This window comes from Dermacentor andersoni, chromosome 6 (genome assembly GCF_023375885.2).
Source record: "Dermacentor andersoni chromosome 6, qqDerAnde1_hic_scaffold, whole genome shotgun sequence".
In the NCBI taxonomy this organism is placed as follows: domain Eukaryota; kingdom Metazoa; phylum Arthropoda; class Arachnida; order Ixodida; family Ixodidae; genus Dermacentor; species Dermacentor andersoni.
The window spans coordinates 5,477,501-5,496,064 of record NC_092819.1 but is presented as its reverse complement, the minus strand read 5'-3'; the positions used below and the strand labels follow the sequence as shown (position 1 = coordinate 5,496,064).

The 18,564-nt window shown below is 45.2% G+C and overlaps 1 protein-coding gene across 3 annotated transcripts in view; it reads right to left on the bottom strand.

Moving 5' to 3' along the window:
- The window catches only part of CCT1 (chaperonin containing TCP1 subunit 1), a 61,297-nt gene that overhangs the window by 29,478 nt on the left and 13,255 nt on the right, over positions 1-18,564 (bottom strand). For all 3 annotated transcript variants that reach the window (XM_055065763.2, XM_055065764.2, XM_072288623.1), the window contains 3 exons: positions 18,263-18,373; positions 16,703-16,884; positions 8,316-8,442 (listed from right to left, as the gene is read on the bottom strand). In XM_055065763.2, coding sequence (XP_054921738.1) covers positions 8,316-8,442; positions 16,703-16,884; positions 18,263-18,373 — 420 coding nt within the window. The remainder of the gene's footprint in view (positions 1-8,315; positions 8,443-16,702; positions 16,885-18,262; positions 18,374-18,564) is intronic.

Below are 18,564 nucleotides of genomic sequence, written 5' to 3'. Positions count from 1 at the left end.
CACTGGCACATGCGAGAAAGATCACTATTAGCATGCCTTTGGAGCATATTAGGGTCATGACGAGAAGACAAGGGCTGTGTCATCAGCATATATAATAGTTTGGGCATAATTCAAAGCATCTGGCAGATCATTTATGTACAAGGAAAAGAGTAATGGTCCCAATACCGAGCCCTGAGGCATGCCACAAAGGATGGAATGAACGCTTGATATGGATTTGTCGATTTTAACAAATTGCTTGCGACCAGAAAGATAGCTTTCGAAAAACTGCTTCGCTTGACCTCTGAATCCATACCGGTGTAGTTTTGATAGTAGTATATCATGGTTCACACTGTCAAACGCTTTTTTAATATCAACAAAAATGCCAGCTACATACTCTTTGTTATTTCATCATCATCATCATCATCATCAGCCTAGTTACGCCCACTGCAGGGCAAAGGCCTCTCCCATACTTCTCCAACTACCCCGGTCATGTACTAATTGTGGCCATGTTGTCCCTGCAAACATCTTAATGTCATCCGCCCACCTAACTTTCTGCCGCCCCCTACTACGCTTCCCTTCCCTTGGAATCCAGTCCGTAACCCTTAATGACCATCGGTTATCTTCCCTCCTCATTACATGTCCGGCCCATGCCCATTTCTTTTTCTTGATTTCAACTAAGATGTCATTTACCCGCGTTTGTTCCCTCACCCAATCTGCTCTTTTCTTATCCTTTAACGTTACACCTATCATTCTTCTTTCCATAGCTCGTTGCGTCGTCCTCAATTTCAGCAGAATCCTTTTCGTAAGCCTCCAGGTTTCTGCCCCGTAGGTGAGTACTGGTAAGACACAGCTGTTATACACTTTCCTCTTGAGGGATAGTGGCAACCTGCTGTTCATGATTTGAGAATGCCTGCCAAACGCACCCCAGCCCATTCTTATTCTTCTGGTTATCTCAGTCTCATGATCCGGTTCCGTGGTCACTACCTGCCCTAAGTAGATGTATTCCCTTACCACTTCCAGTGCCTCGCTACCTATCGTAAACTGCTGTTCTCTTCCGAGACTGTTAAACATTACTTTAGTTTTCTGTAGATTAATTGTCAGACCCACCGTTCTGCTTTGCCTCTCCAGGTAAGTCAGCATGCATTGCAATTGGTCTCCTGAGTTACTAAGCAAGGCAATATCATCAGCGAATCGCAAGTTGCTAAGGTATTCTCCATCAACCTTTATCCCCAATTCTTCCCGCTCCAGGTCTCTGAATACCTCCTGTAAACATGCTGTGAATAGCATTGGAGATATCGTATCTCCCTGTCTAACGCCTTTCTTTATTGGGATATTGTTGCTTTCTTTGTGGAGGATTACAGTGGCTGTGGAACCGCTATAGATATCTTCCAGTATCTTTACATATGGCTCATCTACACCCCGATTCCGTAGTGCCTTCATGACTGCTGAGGTTTCGACTGAATCAAATGCTTTTTCGTAATCAATGAAGGCTATATATAAGGGTTGGTTATATTCCGCACATTTCTCTATCACCTGATTGATAGTGTGAATATGGTCTATTGTTGAATAGCCTTTACGGAATCCTGCCTGGTCCTTTGGTTGACAGAAATCTAAGGTATTCCTGATTCTATTTGCGATTACCTTAGTAAACACTTTGTAGGCAACGGACAGTAAGCTGATCGGTCTATAATTTTTCAAGTCTTTGGCGTCCCCTTTCTTATGGATTAGGATTATGTTAGCGTTCTTCCAAGATTCCGGTACATTCGAGGTCATGAGGCATTGTGTATATAGGGCGGCCAATCTTTCTAGGACAGTGTTCCCACCATCCTTCAACAAATCTGCTGTTACCTGATCCTCCCCAGCTGCCTTCCCCCTTTGCATAGCTCCCAAGGCATTCTTTACCTCTTCCGGTGTTACTTGTGGGATTTCAAGTTCCTCTAGCCTATTCTCTCTCACCTTATCGTCGTGGGTGTTACTGGTACTGTATAAATCTCTATAAAACTCTTCAGCCACTTGAACTATCTCATCCATATTAGTAACGATATTGCCGGCTTTGTCTCTTAACGCACACATCTGATTCTTGCCTATTCCTAGTTTCTTCTTCACTGCTTTTAGGCTTCTTCTGTTCCTGAGAGCCTGTTCAATTCTATCCATATTATAGTTCTTTATGTGCGCTGTCTTACGCTTGTTGATTAACTAAGATAGTTCTGCCAGTTCTATTCTAGCTCTAGGGTTAGAGACTTTCATACATTGGCGTTTCTTGATCAGATCTTTCTTCTCCTGCGATAGCTTACTGGTTTCCTGTTTAACGGCGTTACCACCGACTTCTATTGCGCACTCCTTAATGATGCCCATAAGATTTAATGCTTTGTTAATAAATTCACTTGAACACTGTACAGCCGTGGAAGTAGATCTGTTTTTCCTAAAACCGTGCTGGTTGTCTACTAGTACGTTATATTTATCTAGAAAATGGGTAAAACGTTTCATCAATAACTTTTCAAATACTGTGTTAAGGGCACTAAGTATTCATATTGGTCGGTAGTTCTGGATGTCATCCTTACTACCGGACTTGTATATTGGTGTGACTTGCGCTATTTTAAATGCGTCTAGATATGTGGTCATGTAGAAGGATGCATTAAATGATTTTTTTAAATGCCCACTCAGTTCCTTGATGTGCTGTTTAATGACGAGTAAGGGGATCTTATCTTTACCTGGTGTTCTTCCTCCAGTCATTGTTTTAACGGTAGAAATGATTTCATCATGAGTAATGTCATCAAAAACAAAAGAATTAAGTACAGGAGCTGGGAGATCGGGGGCTTCGTGCATACTTAGTTGTTTCGCAAGAGTTGGACCTATATTACAAAGTATTGATTGAAGTCTTCCGCAAGGCTTTCTGTGGTTCTAATAGGTGGGATAATTTCTGGCAATATATGATCCTTCTCTCGAAGTGTAATGATCGAGTTAACTATTTTCCACATTTTTCGCGGAGGATGTTGGTTGCTTTCTATAAGAGTTGTATGATACTTCTTTTTGGATTTTCTAAGTAAGGCCAGAGCTTCATTTCTATGTATTTTATATTGTATACGATAGTATTCATTAGCTTTGAACTGCTTGTGCTTTCTATACCATTTATATCAAATGCACTCGACTGCGCAAAGGACCACATGTGGCCCAAAGCAATTAAAGGACTACCTAAGAGTACGAGAATGGACATTAATTCCTACCATGATGACTGAACATGAGAAGTCCTAGGCTACCCGCAACAGCCATGCCCAATCTCAAGGCTCGAGGTACCCTTAAGCTCAGACCACGCGTACGTTTGCGGATGCACGCAAGCCCGCGCCCGCGCGCCCGCGCATGCGTAGACGGTGCGGCATGCCTCATACGTGTCAAAACGCGGTGTGATCTTGGGGAACAGCTCCTCTGTTATCGCACGCCTGGGCTGCGTCACATCGGCACGCCTGGCTTCGCAGCTACAGCACGGTACATTCAACTCTCAGTGAAGCAGATTTATAGCATGCAAGAAAGTGCTTCTTTCCTTTTTGTGCTGATCTAACAGCTATAAAAATATAACAATTACATTTGTAGATAACGAAGTGTTTTGAAACAATGTCAATAACAAAGTACGAAGCGGCATCTGTCAAGGCGTACGCGAGTGAGCCCAGTGAGCGTACACTGTCCCGCGTCTTTGCGCATGCAAACTGCCATTCCTCGCAAGGCACAGCGGTCAACACTGGGCTACTGTTACAGTATTATTATGGCCAAGGCATAGAAGCGATCGCTGATTGGGTCAAGGGAAAGGACACTGAACTGAGGGCGTGAAACAGATTGATATTCTTCCTGCTAAGAAATGGCAGAATGTTTTCACCTCTCTCATTATTTCGATGTTTGTTTTGAAATCTGAAGGTGCTGCCACTAGAAAGGCCCCACTGGTATCTTTTCAACAATGTACATTTCATAATCATCCCTAAAAATTTCAAAATTTTCATCAAACCCAGCAATAACCGTCAAACCCATAAGCAAGATGAATGTCACCCGTTACCGCGTCTGGTTTTCCCCCTAATTGTAGAGTACTTGTGGCAATGGGAAACAAGAGTCGCAAGAAATTGAAAATTAAGCGGTCTACTAAGGGAGAGAGCCGAGGCAACAGCCAAATGGGAAGGAAAAGCAAAAATTAACAAATTTAGCCATTGTTTGTGAAAATATTTAGGGATGAAAATCTTTTTATTTAAAAAGGAAGTAGAGAAAACACCGATGTAAGTGTAGAATGATTCGGTGTGTTTTCAATGGCGCTTCTACCGTTATCTGTCAAGCCGCCCGAGCTAGGCATTTCTCTGCTGTGCTTATGAGGGTGTTTTTCTAGCCTTCTGTGGTGGGCACAGTAGGTCTAGAACCACAGCATCCTGCACTCTACGCGGCCATGCATCATTGCACAACATCCCAAATAATACAGTCGATTTTGGCATAGAGTTTCCCACAATGTACTATGGGAACCCTGGCGCTTCAATCGTTGAGCCACCATGGGAGTGATGGGAAGCACATGGATTTGTCTGATCTTTGTGCTCGTGAATTCACTTATTACGCTTTGCATGAGTTCATTGCCGTAAGCTTCAGAGCAATGTATACTTTTCTAGGTGCGGAAGATGCTGCCAACACAAACAATCGCTGCTAATTGCAACAGTTCAGCTTGTCAAGGTAGCCAAGTCACAAAAAAAGGGGGTGGGGGGTGGGGGTTACGTGCCAATACCCCTACCTGATCATGAGGCACACCACAGTGGGGGACTCCGGAAATTTGGACCGCCTGGGGTTCTTTAACCCTTTCGCTGTCACTGACGTACCGGTACGTCATCGCGCTTCCCTCCCACGGTGTCACTGACGTACCGGTACGTTCTCTATCGTGCGTTCAAAATTTCGCGCCTGAGCGCAAAAACAGGCGCTCCTGGATTGTCCACGCCATCTATTGACTCTTTCTACAAGTTCGTATATTCGCTCCGACCTGTGTTAACCCATGTATTGAAGAGTACGGTGCGACTGCCACTCCCCACTTTCTCTTTGCTGAGTGGCGCGGTGGCTCCGCGTTCGCTGGATCATGCGTCGCGCGCGTGTGGTTATGGGTTCAGGGGTTGTTCTGTAATCTCCGCTGGTTTGAAGGTTTTTATTTTTCTTCTGATGGTGTGCCTGCTACGGCGCGTCAAGTTCAGGCGCACGTGCCGTTGCCTCTCCAAAAAGGGTGACTCGATTGCTGCTTTCGCTCTCTCGCCGCACCCTCGCTTCCGACCTGCAGCAGTAAACGTAAAGCCCTTCGAACTTTGTTTAGCCTTTTTTCATCTCCCTCTGTCTTCTTGATCACGCAACGTCCCATTAACTCTCCGTTGCGCGGGCGACTGAAAGCGCATCCTCCCTGCATGCGGTTACTTTCGGATGGCTCGGCGCGCGGGACCTTCGTCTGCTCATGGAAGCGGTGGCTGAATTCCGATTCAGAATACGAGCCGAGCTCGGATTCGGACTCGGACAAAGTCGCTTGAGACGAAGAGGGTTCCGCATCGTCAGATTCGGATGTTGAGCAGATTTTATAGTCAGGCTGATGATGATGATGATGTTTACTAACAACAGCTGCAGAACACTGAAATGTGCATATTGCATTGACTATGTTATTTGTATACCAATCATAATCAAAAATAAATTGCTATGTTCATTCCCTGTTATGCTCGTTCCCTGAAACCAAGCCGACACTGGGGGTGCGTCACGGCCAGAAACGTCCGACAGCGAAAGGGTTAATGTGCACCTAAATCTAAGTAAACAAACATTTTCGCGTTCCGCCCCCATCGAAATGCAGCCGGGATTCGATCCCGCGACCTCGCACTTAGCAAGCAGCCCAACACCATAGCCACTAAGCAACCACAGCAGGTAGCGGCCAAATCAAAACGTGCCTAGCGTCTCAAGGCACTCTATAAATTCATAAGGGCGTTATATGTCACTTGTCGATGCGTGCGACCGTGGTGTAATGGTTTCAATATTGGGCGTCTACACCTAGAGGTCCTGTTTTCGAATCCTACGGTTGGACAATTTTAATAATGTTTAATTATTTACTGCGGAGTACATTGTTGAAAATGACGAGTTCACAAAGCTATGAAGCCATATGAAGCCGGAAGAACCAAGTTTAAGCAAATCCATGTACTACCCGTAATTCCCATGCTGGCTCAACCCTCCCATTAAAGCTCCCGTAGACACTACCGCCAGAGTACCCTCTAGCAATTATTGCATGAAACTCTATGGGCTTTGGCACTTCACTTGGTGGAGCAGTAAACGAGGGACCCAAAAGAACTGTGATTGTTCCACAAATATATCTCACTATAATTCCTCCAGAGCTCATTAGAAGAACACCACTAGAAATATTCATTTTACGCTTTCGCTTGTTTACTTGGTCTTCACTGTCATTCCTGTATTTCTTTCCCGCGTGAGTCAATTTGATGTGGTTCCTGGTTTGCCAAGTAAAGCAGAGGTGTATATCACAGGCATATTTGTGACATACACCTTATTTCACTTCTATTTTGCGGGTTTACGTGCCCTTATGGCGAGCGGTAGGAATTATTAACCCTTTGAGGGTCAATGACATAAGTACAGTGCAGTCCACTTATAACGATACCACATATAACGATATATCGGTTATAACGATGGGTCGACATGAGAGTGTCATTTTATGCATTAGGTCTATGGGGAAAAACAACCGTTATAACGATAGGTTATTCACCGCATATCGGATATAACGATCAAAATTTTGCCATCTGGACGGCGTTTTCCGTGCCAAATAATCGTAACATTTGCGTTGCTTAGTTCCCTGAAACGAACGATGTCGAGACGAGGCAATGTTTACCTCCGTAAGTTCGTATCTGCCACCAATACCGCGCAGCGCGTCCCGCCCCGCCCGTGCACCGGAGAATAGCTGAGTAGGCGCAGCGCGCCACAAGATGGCGCTAGCTGCTTCATGCGCGTCGGTCACAGTCACTCCGAAAGAGAAAGAAAAAAAAGCTACAAGCAAAGCGGCACGGTGGCACCCGTCCCGCGTCTCTCTCTCTTGCGATACCAGGCTGACGCCACCAAAGCAGCGTGCAACCAACGGTTCAACCCAGTTCGAAGATGGCGCCGACAAAGCGCAAAGCTGTGTCGATTGACACGAAGATACATATTTTGCAGGACTCTCGATGCGGCTTCAAGGTGAGCACCCTTGTGAAGTATGAACTCGCCCAGTTAACGATATCAACCATCTTGAAAACCGGGAGCACCGCGATTGTGAAGGCAGGAGCTATCAGCGGCCATGCCGATCAGCGGGAAAGGGTTAGAGACCCTTTGTGGCTATCTGCCTGCTGCACCATCTAGAGTGCAGTCTAAGGAGTAGACTCACTTCATACAAGATATGGTGGAGGTTCGCTGCTGCCAGTCCAGCAGGACGTGAAGTTCTGCCTAATATTTGTAAGAAAAAGGTTGTTTCTACTAAACAGGAAACATTTGCTTGCAGCCCACACCCCCAGGAGCTAGAACGTTAACTTTCACACACTGTCGACAATTAAAGTAGAAACATTTCACATAGTATTTAAGAATTTGGTCTGCTTTTCAGTAAGCTGTTTTCCACAAATTGCATTACATATAACTGTCAAACAGGTGTTCTTGAAACTCGTACCTTTAAAAATATATCTGCTTAGCTTTCTATTGACATACAGCATGTTATTGAAATCACAATGGTATATTCAATAAAAAATAACTACTAGTGCCTTCTAAAAAGGGCCACTTTTCCCACTGATTGTAAGTCAGCAAGTTTAATCTTCTGATTAAAAGAATGAGGCATGCATGACTTCTTTTTTTGTTACAATATCAGGCGCGTGTAAATTTAGGTGCCCAATGTATTTCTCTGTGGATTCATAAAAACTGGGTGTAAATTAGGCGCAGGGCATTTTCTTTTGTACACATAGTTGTTTGCGTACACTAACTTTAAGGTAAGCAAAATGTAAAACTCCTCAATAACTGCCGATGTAATGCAGTGTTAGTATCATGTACTTTACTTTTTTCTTCTACTCAATCTAATTGTCCTTGCTTTACCAGTGTTGTTCCAATTATTTGTAGTTATAATACTACTTTATTTACTATCCCCCTCGTGTATGACCTCACAAGCGGGCCATTAGCTGTACTCTGAAATAATAAAAACCTCCGATGTAAATAAAATGTTCACAAAAAATGTCAATAATTATACAGACACGTAGAAAAGAAGGCAGAGGTCACGTGCAGGGAACACACATCAGGGTGACTGCAGTAATGCAGTGCACTTTAAAGCATTGACCCACCTCTGGCGGATGGCCTCAAGCTTCTCAGGATCAGTGACCAGCACCTGAACACCCATGTGCATCTTGGCCTTCTGCAGGCTGAAGTCCAGGCAAGCTATCTTGGCACCGGAAACCTTCTTGGTCATGGCTGCAATAGAAAGGGCACCCATCACTGCTGCACAGGCCCAGAGGAACCCACCAATAGGTCTGTCCTCCCAGCTAAACAAAAATTCTAGCTTGCAGATGTAATTTCTTTCCCGTCTTAGTACAGTAAAAGCTTAAGTCACAGCTCATTTATCTTCGGATAATCCAAACTAAATGGCACAGTCCAGTAGAACTCTATATAACTCGGTGTAGGCTATGTTCACACTGGTATCGAAGCAGGCGGAAGCGGCAAAAACTAATTTTTGCAATTACTGCCAGGCAATAATGCATTATGTGATGCTCTTATTATTTATTAAAAGAACTCGAATCATCATTGGAAGCAGATGTGCAAGCAACTAGCTACGTTAGCATATTGATTATTCTGACAAAGCCACATCGACAAATACCTGCACATTAAATTTCAAGCTAAATGTAGTGTTGTCTTAGTGCAGAATACTTCTTAGTATTATATTCACTGATGACTTACGCACCACTTCAGGCTTACACAGGCGCAAGCTACAGTTTTCAATATGTGGACACTGCATTTCTAAGCATCACTTCCCAGAAAGAGCATATACAGACGAACCTAAACAATATGAAATGCTTGGTACATATCTAGGAAAATACTAATACACAAAATCCATACAATGCATAAAAAGTCACAATCGCAGCACTACAGTGAAGGTAAAGTCTTGATAGCTTTCTGGTAAGGGTGTGCGAATACCGAATAGTAGCACACTCAAATCTCGATATAACAAATGACACGGGACCACTTGAAAATCATTCGTTATTCTGAAAGGTCGTTATGGTCAAAGCATCAGAATTTACTATTCTGCCCATCAACCTATCAGTTTATAAGTTGTCACCGTTTGAGCTGTCCACAAAGACGTCCCTGTTGGTTCTCGGCCCACACTGTTGCTATTTTCCATAGATTCCGCTGCCACACACCACTGAAGCACCGTATAATTAGGGTTATTCGTTTTCAGGTTTTATATTTTTTCAAATTCGGGGGGTAAAAATCTGGCGTTATTTTTCGGCTTGATAATAGGGGAGAAATCGGGTTTTTCGTGGAAAAATTCCGCTATTCGGGTTTTATCAGGTTAAGTTTGCAAACTAATAATTTATTTGATTTGCTCTAACCGGTGGGTAACAAATAGGGCTAGATTTTGGGCTGCCTTCAAGAAAATATTGCAAAATTGGGCGTTTCTCTGGTAATTAATTATTACTCGCATTGAGAGGCAACGGTCAGTTTTCAGAAAAGAAACATTTTATTCACGAGGGCTGGTCATCGACGTTCTACCCGTCCTTATTAACATACATAATCATCTGCATGCGCAACATCTCGGTTTCCATACGAGACCTGTCTGGTCTCTGCAGGTACCTTAGCTGAGAGAATGTTCGCTCAACGTCACAGCTGCCATTAGCTAGGCACAACAATGATAACGCTGCATTTGCTAGCCTTGGGCAACGCACAGTTGCGTCGTTCCAAAAGTCCGTCACTTCAACACCTTCATTTGTGGGGCTTGCTTCCAGCAAGTACTGGTTGAACTACTCGCGAAGCGAGCCTACATCGTCCATCACGGAATTAAAGAGAGGTCGGTAGTCATCAAACGACTGACTCAGCAGCCGCTTCTGGAACGGATCGAGTACGGCTCCCAGTTTCCACAATGTCAACTGGTTTTCTTCTTTGTCTGAGACGTTCCGTTTCAAAGTGCAGTCCCATTTTGTGGAGATTTTGGCGCAAAACTCTTCACAACAAGTTTTTACTCATATGGCACAGCTCTTAGGCAACATAGACAAAACACCTTTCGCCCAATCACTTTTACCGATCATCGTGGAAAGCTCGTTGACAGTCTGATGTAGCTTGACGTTTACGAGGTGATCGAAGCATGGCATGAGGAGTTCTCCGCTTTCAAGCGTTTTCTGGACATCTAAAAGAGGCTCGAGTGCATCTCTCATTAAGACTGCCTTTGCATAAAGAACCTCTTTTTCAGAAAGTATCGCTCGAATAGCTTCCGCTTTGGTGCTATCATGCAAGCATTCAACAAGTTCTGTTAATGAGCTCCACATTTCTATGACGACAACAAGCACTTTGTAGAAGCTTTGCCATCTGTTCGGAACTACAGAAGGAGGCTTCTTTGCATCAGCGCCAAACAGGCTATTAGAGGCACATATTTCGATGTACTTTTGGTGCAGCTTGTTAGCGTGCTTAAATAATGCTCCAAACTTGATCACTGCGGATCGGACATCAGACACGCAAGGTGACGAAATTGCATGGTCAACGCTCACATGGATCAAATGGGCTAAGTCCTTTACATGCAAGGTGTGGATCGCTTCAGCTTCGCAGATCTCACGTACCATTTTTCGCATGTACTCCGCGGAATCTGTGGCTACGGCTACAACATCCTTCCACGTCTTGCCCACAGTAAGGAGAGCCTTGCCGACTACCCGGGCCACTGTGTAGCTGTTCGAAGCATTAACTCTGTCGACGTCGACTAAACAAACCTGCTTCTTTTTTGCTTTTTGACTATAATAGCACAGCAGAGTGTTAATGGTAGGCACTCCGGTTATGTCAGGGGATTCGTCGACGATAACACTCACTTTAACGGCTTGCATATCATCACAGATTTTCGCCATGTCCTTGTCAAAAGCTTCTTTCAGGTATTTAATCCGAAGTCGCTGTCCAGTCGGCATAGTTTTAGCGGCCTTGCAGTATTTGAGTACGAAATCCCCCAGAGGTCCGTCCGCCTGATGCATGCTGATTCCACTGTACGCCAGGGCACGAACGAAGTCGTGAATCACGCCATCCTCTTCATTTTCTTTCGCACGCTGCCTACAGGAAACATCGAAGAGCGTTGGCTGAGATGTTCCCGCCTTTTCAGCTTCTTGGACCGCCATCTTCAACTTCTTATGACGCGATGACGCGAGATGCTCGCGAATTCGGTCGTAGGGCTTCTTCGCTGGATCGGTGAACATCTCAGTGTTGCAGTACTTGCACACCAGCGCGCGGCTGCCTTCAGAGTCTTTTGTTGTAGTCTGTAAATCCTCGTGTTCTTTGCACCAATCATCCAATGTCTTTCGTTTTCTTCCCATCGTGAACGCTAGTCAGCAGTGCTGCGAATGCACGACGTGTAAATATCGCCGCTGCACGTGCCCAAGCTGCAGGCGCTGTGTTCGGGACTCCGACGTTAGATGGCACCATGGGGCCTACAGTCAACGATTGTCTGTCTGTCGGCCGCTTTGGCCGCCTCTTGCCTGCGCGCCAACTGGAGGCACAGCAATTCCGTGGGCACAGTTGTTTCAGAAATCGGGAAAAATCGGGTTTTACCCAATATTTTAGGAACATGTTCGGGGTGCAAAAATCGGGTAAAATCGGGTTTTACCCGAAAACGAACAACCCTACGTATAATAAGTGACGCATGCAAAGCAGACGCTGAGAAAACTACTGACAAAAAGGAAGCTTTATGTCGCCTCCAAAGTGCGATGTTTCTTGTTTGTTTTTCACATACCTTGCCATGTACAGTGCAAATGTTTTACTCGAGCCAGACACATGAACTATTCCACAGTGCAAGCCCGTGTAAACGACACCATCTGGAAAGTTCAAAGTGCAACTGTGTGGCATCCGCGCTTGTATGGAGGTTGCACTTTTCCGTGCGTGTAGCTAGCACAGCCGCAGAAAGAAGCATGCGCAGAGAGAAGGGCGAAAGAAGAAAGAGACGTGCCTCCATTGCTAGGCAACACTTGCCTGGGCGGAGTATGCACACACAAAACACAATGCGTTGTCACCTCCGCAATATATTTTAAAAAATTCTCTCCACATTTTTTTTTTTTTTTTTAACTGAGCACTGTCTCAGGTTTTCCAATTCCGTGTCCCACAGTGTCCACTTTCTACGCCTTGTCTGCTAGCCTACTGTGTTGGCTGCCGGAAAAAAAAACAGGGAAATCTAAGAATCCCCACATTTCGGAATATTAGTTCGCAGTACTGAGATGATGTTAACATGGCACGGAAACTGAATAATGATAGGTATTCTGAAAAGTTCAGTATAAGAATCCCCAGATTTCAGAATATTAGTTCGCAGTACAGAGATATTAACATGGCATAGACACTGAATAACGATAGGTATTCTGAAAAGTTCAGCATTTTGAAGCTCGCAGTACTGAAATTATCTTACATTGAAATCATAAGGAGGTCAGCTGCAGATTTCTGAAAAGTGCGTTAATGTGGTGGTCGCAATAACGAGGTTGCACTGTATCAAACTGAATACAGAAAATTCATCAAGGCATAACGCTTACATATTTGCTCACTCGGGGGAGCATCCGAGCTCCAAGAAAATGTTTTGAATCACATTGGTTAGGGACATAGTGCACGTACAAACAACATACAAAAAACAATTTTAATTTTATAGTATTTCTAATTATTCATTCGCTATAAAGTTTCGTGAGAATGGCTCCGGTGTACCAGGCAGGGTGTGATGTATGCTTGACAACAAATTGCATCTCCATTTGGGCGTTGTCTCCCAAAGTGATACATATCGGAAGAAGCATGTCGCAGCCGGCAAAGAAACGAAAGTTTTCGTCATTAGGAAAGAGCTCTTGAGTAATCGCCCAAGCTGAAGCTGGCAAGAAAAATAAAACATCGCAGAAGAATTTGGAATTCAAGCAAGCTCTCTTTCAACAATAGTGAAGTATACGGACGCTATAGCCAAAGTGTTTCAGGGATATCGGCAAAGTACAAGAAACTGACTTAGCTGGCGCACGACGCCTTAGACAGAGAGAGGGTCTAGGCATTCAACCGAGGCATGGGCAGGCTAGGCCGAAAGGAGTGCCAGCCTACCTCGTGCCATGTTTGATAGCACGAACAATGTCCAATTTTTCTTCTAGCCTGGGCACCCGGTTATTGTCTGAGCCTCGGCATGACGCAAGCCCTAGCATGCACAATGCCACAACAGAAGCCAGAACTTTCTCCGGCACAGGGCCAAAATGATATGGCATCACCCTTTCAAGCGCCCTCTGCGTTAACGCTTGGAGGCCGTTCCAATCTCTGAGGCTCATTCTGCCGGGCCGACCTACTGCCGTGATTACGCAACGAAAAGTGGAGACACTGTTAACAGACATGTACAAAGTAAGCTGGTACGGTTTATGCGGATACAAAACACATTAAGTTCAATGGCCGCCGAGTCAGTGATTTGACTTTACTACTTTGAAGATGAAACTACAGTTTAAGCGGGCACAGTTTAAAGTGGTTTTACTGCAGTAGATATTCAAGTATTCGCACACCATTACTTCCTTGACCTTTCTCTTCCCTGCTGAGGAGAATCTTTTGCCAAGTTTTCTTCACCTGTATTGCTGCCACTTCAGTGAGTACACACACAACGTGTGCAGGATCTTGCAAGACTGCAAGATTTCACACCCCAACATCGAAACTGCACCCCATTGTCAGTGTTCCCCCAGGCTGAGACAGCAGCTTGGGGATTAGCATTATTCTCGGCAACCCAGACGAGTATTCCAGTCAACCAAAAATCCGAAACATTGTACTCGCTGCATTCTAGATGGGACTTTTCGAAATTCAGATGAAGCATGATTGTATAATTCAGATTTGTTTGTACAGTCGAATCTCGTTAATTCGAACTTTCGGTTTATTCGAATCGACGCTGTCGTCCCGTCGAACTTATGCGTACAGTCGAACCCACTTATAATAATACCTGTTTTAACAATATATAGGTTAAAGAATTAAAAGCTGCTGCACCATCAACTTTTGTATGTTTTCTATGTAGCAATAATCCGCTTACTACAATATCCTCACGTTGCATTATCGGTTATTACAAAGTCTGGCTCCTGTGCGTCCCTGCCGAAAGGTAATGGAATGCAAAATCCTTGAAAAGAAAAAAGAAAGTGACATGCGAGCCGCTGCATGATCACCCACCACCCCAACTGCCCCCGCGCACATGACTCCCGTCACCCTTCCACCCCTGTGAACAAGAATGGGCTGTGCCCTTAGCTCTGCACCATGCCAGCCTTTGAAACAGGAGTGGACCGCGCTAACTGTGCTGCTCCCAGATTACGGCACCCTACCTAAATTGCTCGCTGGACCAGGGCCTCACAGTTGGTTCTTTATTCTATGGCCCTCATTTTGTGCAATTCTGCTAACGGATTAAGTCGCTCTTGTATGAAAGGGCTGATCCGCCTGCTGATCGGCAATGCACGATGTTGCCAGTGAAAAAGCGCACTGCTCTAGATTTGAAAAGTGTACAGTACACTTACAGTGCACAGTGCACACGCCAAGTGTACAGTACACAGAAAGGCACGAAGTGCGCAAGCACTACTCCGAATCAGAGTCGTCCGAACTAGAGTCTGATGACGAATGCTTCTCGCTGCCCAGTCCAGTGGCGCGCGCTATCTCTACCGCTTTCAAACGGATGCATTCGGCAGTCGCAGGCAGCGATCCTACACGCAGCTCCCGGACAAACTCCGCAACCTTGTCTCCCAGTTCTGCGGTCCGCCCATGAAATGACGTTTTCTGTTGGTTTGCTGCTTCTGCCTCCGCCGGTACCGAATGCTCTTTTCGGATACTCCAAATTCGCACTGTGCCACAAGGTTGCCGTGGGCTTCCGCGCACTCATTTCCCTTGTTCTTGAAGGCGACGGTGAATTGCCGTCGGCTTCCGCTCATTTTGAAACAAAATGTGAAAAAGCAGCCTTTAGCCAAAATAACTTTGTGACAACGTAAACGCAAATTGGCAATGCCATAATGTCGCCATGCCGCGCTGCTGCTGATGGCGATGGCGGCTCTTTACTTCATCCGCCCATTTTTGCAAGACTTCCGTAGTTTTTCCGCCAATGTCCGGTATATAAGATGAGGGTCGAATTCTCGCAATAGTTTTTTGAAAAAAAATTTCGACCTATATTCCGGTTTTTACGGTACTTGTTTCATCTGCTTGTTCCTATGCCATGCAGTCGCACGCACAGACACCAAAACAATGTCATTGTCTACCGTGTTCCAGCGTGGGATCATGCTCTGTGATTCACTTGTGTCTGCCTCAGTATGTGTGTAGCACAGACTTATACCACTAGTCGGGTGTTGTCGGGCGGAACGCGCAATATCGTGTGCTCAATAATCTCACCAGCTCGCATGTGATGCCGTCAACGGAAGTATGCAGTGCCGCAAAAAAGCGTAAAAAAAAAAAAAAAAGGCGGGGTTGTGACGTATGCGTCACGTGATCCTCGGGGACCGGTATGAGAGAATGGAAGGAAGAAATTTCGTTTGCGGAGGCTAAACGGGGCAAGTGGAGAGAGCATCTATGCTTGCAGTGAAGCTTGCTTCCTGAAATCATGGGTTTGCAACACTGAAATACTTCTATCTCGGCTATTAATGAGCCGATTCGAAAAATGTTTGTGGCAGAACGCTCCCTAGAGCCGAACTTCCAGCGTATAACGAAAATTTGCTACGGGGCCTTTGAGGGGCCCTTTAAACGAGTCAACACAATCAAAAGGCGGATGGAGGAAGGCGGTGGGGAGAACTGGCCTCCTTGACATTAGTTTTCTCTGAATAGCTATGCCACTCCCCATTTTGATTCTTTTTCCTGCAACCCGGTTATAACAATTATAGGTTATAACAATGAAATTTTCGTGGCACTTAAATATTGTTATAAGTGGGTTCAACTGTATTCCAATGGGTGAAAACGCCCGGTAATTCAAACATACTGCGCTCTCACAACATTCTCAGCAGCACGCCAAATCACACGGCAGTGCTTCCGACCAGCAGATGCACTGGCAGTCATAGTCACACCGCAGCAATGCTAGGCCTAGCTACTTCAACATTCGCTACCAAGCTTCTTGCTGTTCGGTGCCGTGTTTTTCATTGAAACGATTCGCCGCTGTTAGCAATGGCACCGACTCCATCTTTGCAATCCTTGCCAATGGTTTCGGAGCGCGGAAGGTACGGCGCGTTCTCGAGTCAGCTTCGCCCCAATACAGCAGAGTTATGCGACGACGTTCTCACGGCCCCCCGAGTCCGAAAAATCAAACATTGACTGTAATTGGTCAATACACGTGAGTAAATCTTCTGGAATTCCCACATATGTGTAAGCTCAGTGCATATGCGCCACTGCAGGTAAGTCCTCCATTCAATTAGCTTCCTTTAATTCGAACAAATTTTCGGGCCCCTTCAGGTTTTAATTATCGAGATTCGACTGTGTAGGCACTGCAAGAACAGGGGTTACTCATATAGGTCTAACCGTAAAAGCTACCTATAGCCAGAAAGCATACCTTGGGACGCAACGGTGCAGTTCAAGGCATAGCCGTGAACAAGCATGCTCTCACGAGCACTACGGCCATGTGCCTTAAGCACATTGACAGCCTTAATGGGGTAGCGGAAGCCTCCTCGGCCATCGGACACCTTGATGGCATTGGCCGCATCGACAACCATGTTGGCAAAGAAGTCCGAATCTCTGGGACACATAGTCAAGGAAGTACATGACTGTGCTGCAAGTACAGTGCAGTCCACAGCGATAAGTCGACTTAAGAGTATCAACTTATGCGTTAGGGCTATGAGAAAAAAAAACATATAAAACAATATGTTGTTCACTGCATATCAAATATAGTATCGAAATTCTGCCTTTTGGGCGGCATTTTCCATGCAGAATAATCATGGTATTTGCGTTGCTAAGTTCCCCTCTTAACCAAGACGGGGCGAAAAGTTTGCCTACCGCGATTTCGCGATGAAATGTGGAAACATTACGCTTTAACCAATATATATGCAATAAGCTGGTATGGTTTATGCATATACAAAATGCATTATGTTCAATGACCACTGAGTCGGGGATTTGACTTTACTACTATTAAAACGAAACTAAGCGGGTACGGTTTAACAAGGTTTTACTGTCGTTCCTGCGTACGTATTGTTCATGCTCTACATGTTAGGCTTAAGTAAGCTCCAGCAGAAGGCCAAGTGACATTCTCAGAAATAAAGCCAGCAAAACAACAGGCCCACAAGAATATTCCTCACACGATTAACCAAGAAGCCCTTCAAGCAAGACATGCCTGCCCCCTCATTGATGTAGCATGAACAGGTTTTCCTCATAGAAGAGGTTCAGGCCACTACTCTTGTAATCATTGGGGGCAGGTTGAGGCAAGGGCCTGGAAGCAGAGACAGAGGATGTGCAAGACCAGGCAATTCACAAGAGCCAATGTACCTGGAAATCATCTTGACAAGAGTAATACCAATGCCTGCCCCCTCATTGATGTAGCATGAACAGGTTTTCCTCATAGAAGAGGTTCAGGCCACTACTCTTGTAATCATTGGGGGCAGGTTGAGGCAAGGGCCTGGAAGCAGAGACAGAGGATGTGCAAGACCAGGCAATTCACAAGAGCCAATGTACCTGGAAATCATCTTGACAAGAGTAATACCAATTTTACATGCAATGGCTAGCTTGATTGATTCAAAAGCGAGGAGTCACACATCAATGCCCCACGTGGGTGAAGCAGCATGCTGACCAGGACAAAGCGGAGAGACACTCGCTTCGCTGCTCCCGAAATCAGCCATCACCAATTCGCCCAACTTTCCACATTAATGAGTGCCCCGTCAATCAGTGACAGGGGGGTTCCTGCTGAGTGAACGTTTAAAATGCTTGCAGCATTACTATTGTGCTATATTTTTACACTGTAGCCGATAATCTCCGTAATAAGTGGTGCTTCTTATCTACAAGGACTCTGTGTTGAAAGTCATCAATATTTGGTGTGTAAATTTATGCTCGTCTTTGTAGTGATGCATTTTGATTATCGTGCTGGACCCACGGGTGTGGCCCACCGCACTGCAAGCAAGGATACGGCCCAATGAGCTTGGAGGACATGGCTGTCTTGGCAGCATTCACCACACTCTCGTGGCCCAGTTCTTCAACTGACGTGGTAAGGTGCTCCTGGATGTACCGGCAAGCCTCTCTGAGGGATCATGAGAACGGCACATCACACCATGTGAGATGCTTGGTCCAATGTAAAAACCACAACAGCAGGCACCCCGATGTGCACTGCACACAAAATCTAACTAAGCTTCTTACAGGTAACAATAATGTGTGCAAGCCTAAAATACTTCCTTAAAGGAGTAACAGAGGGTGCATGCAGTTTTCTCTAGC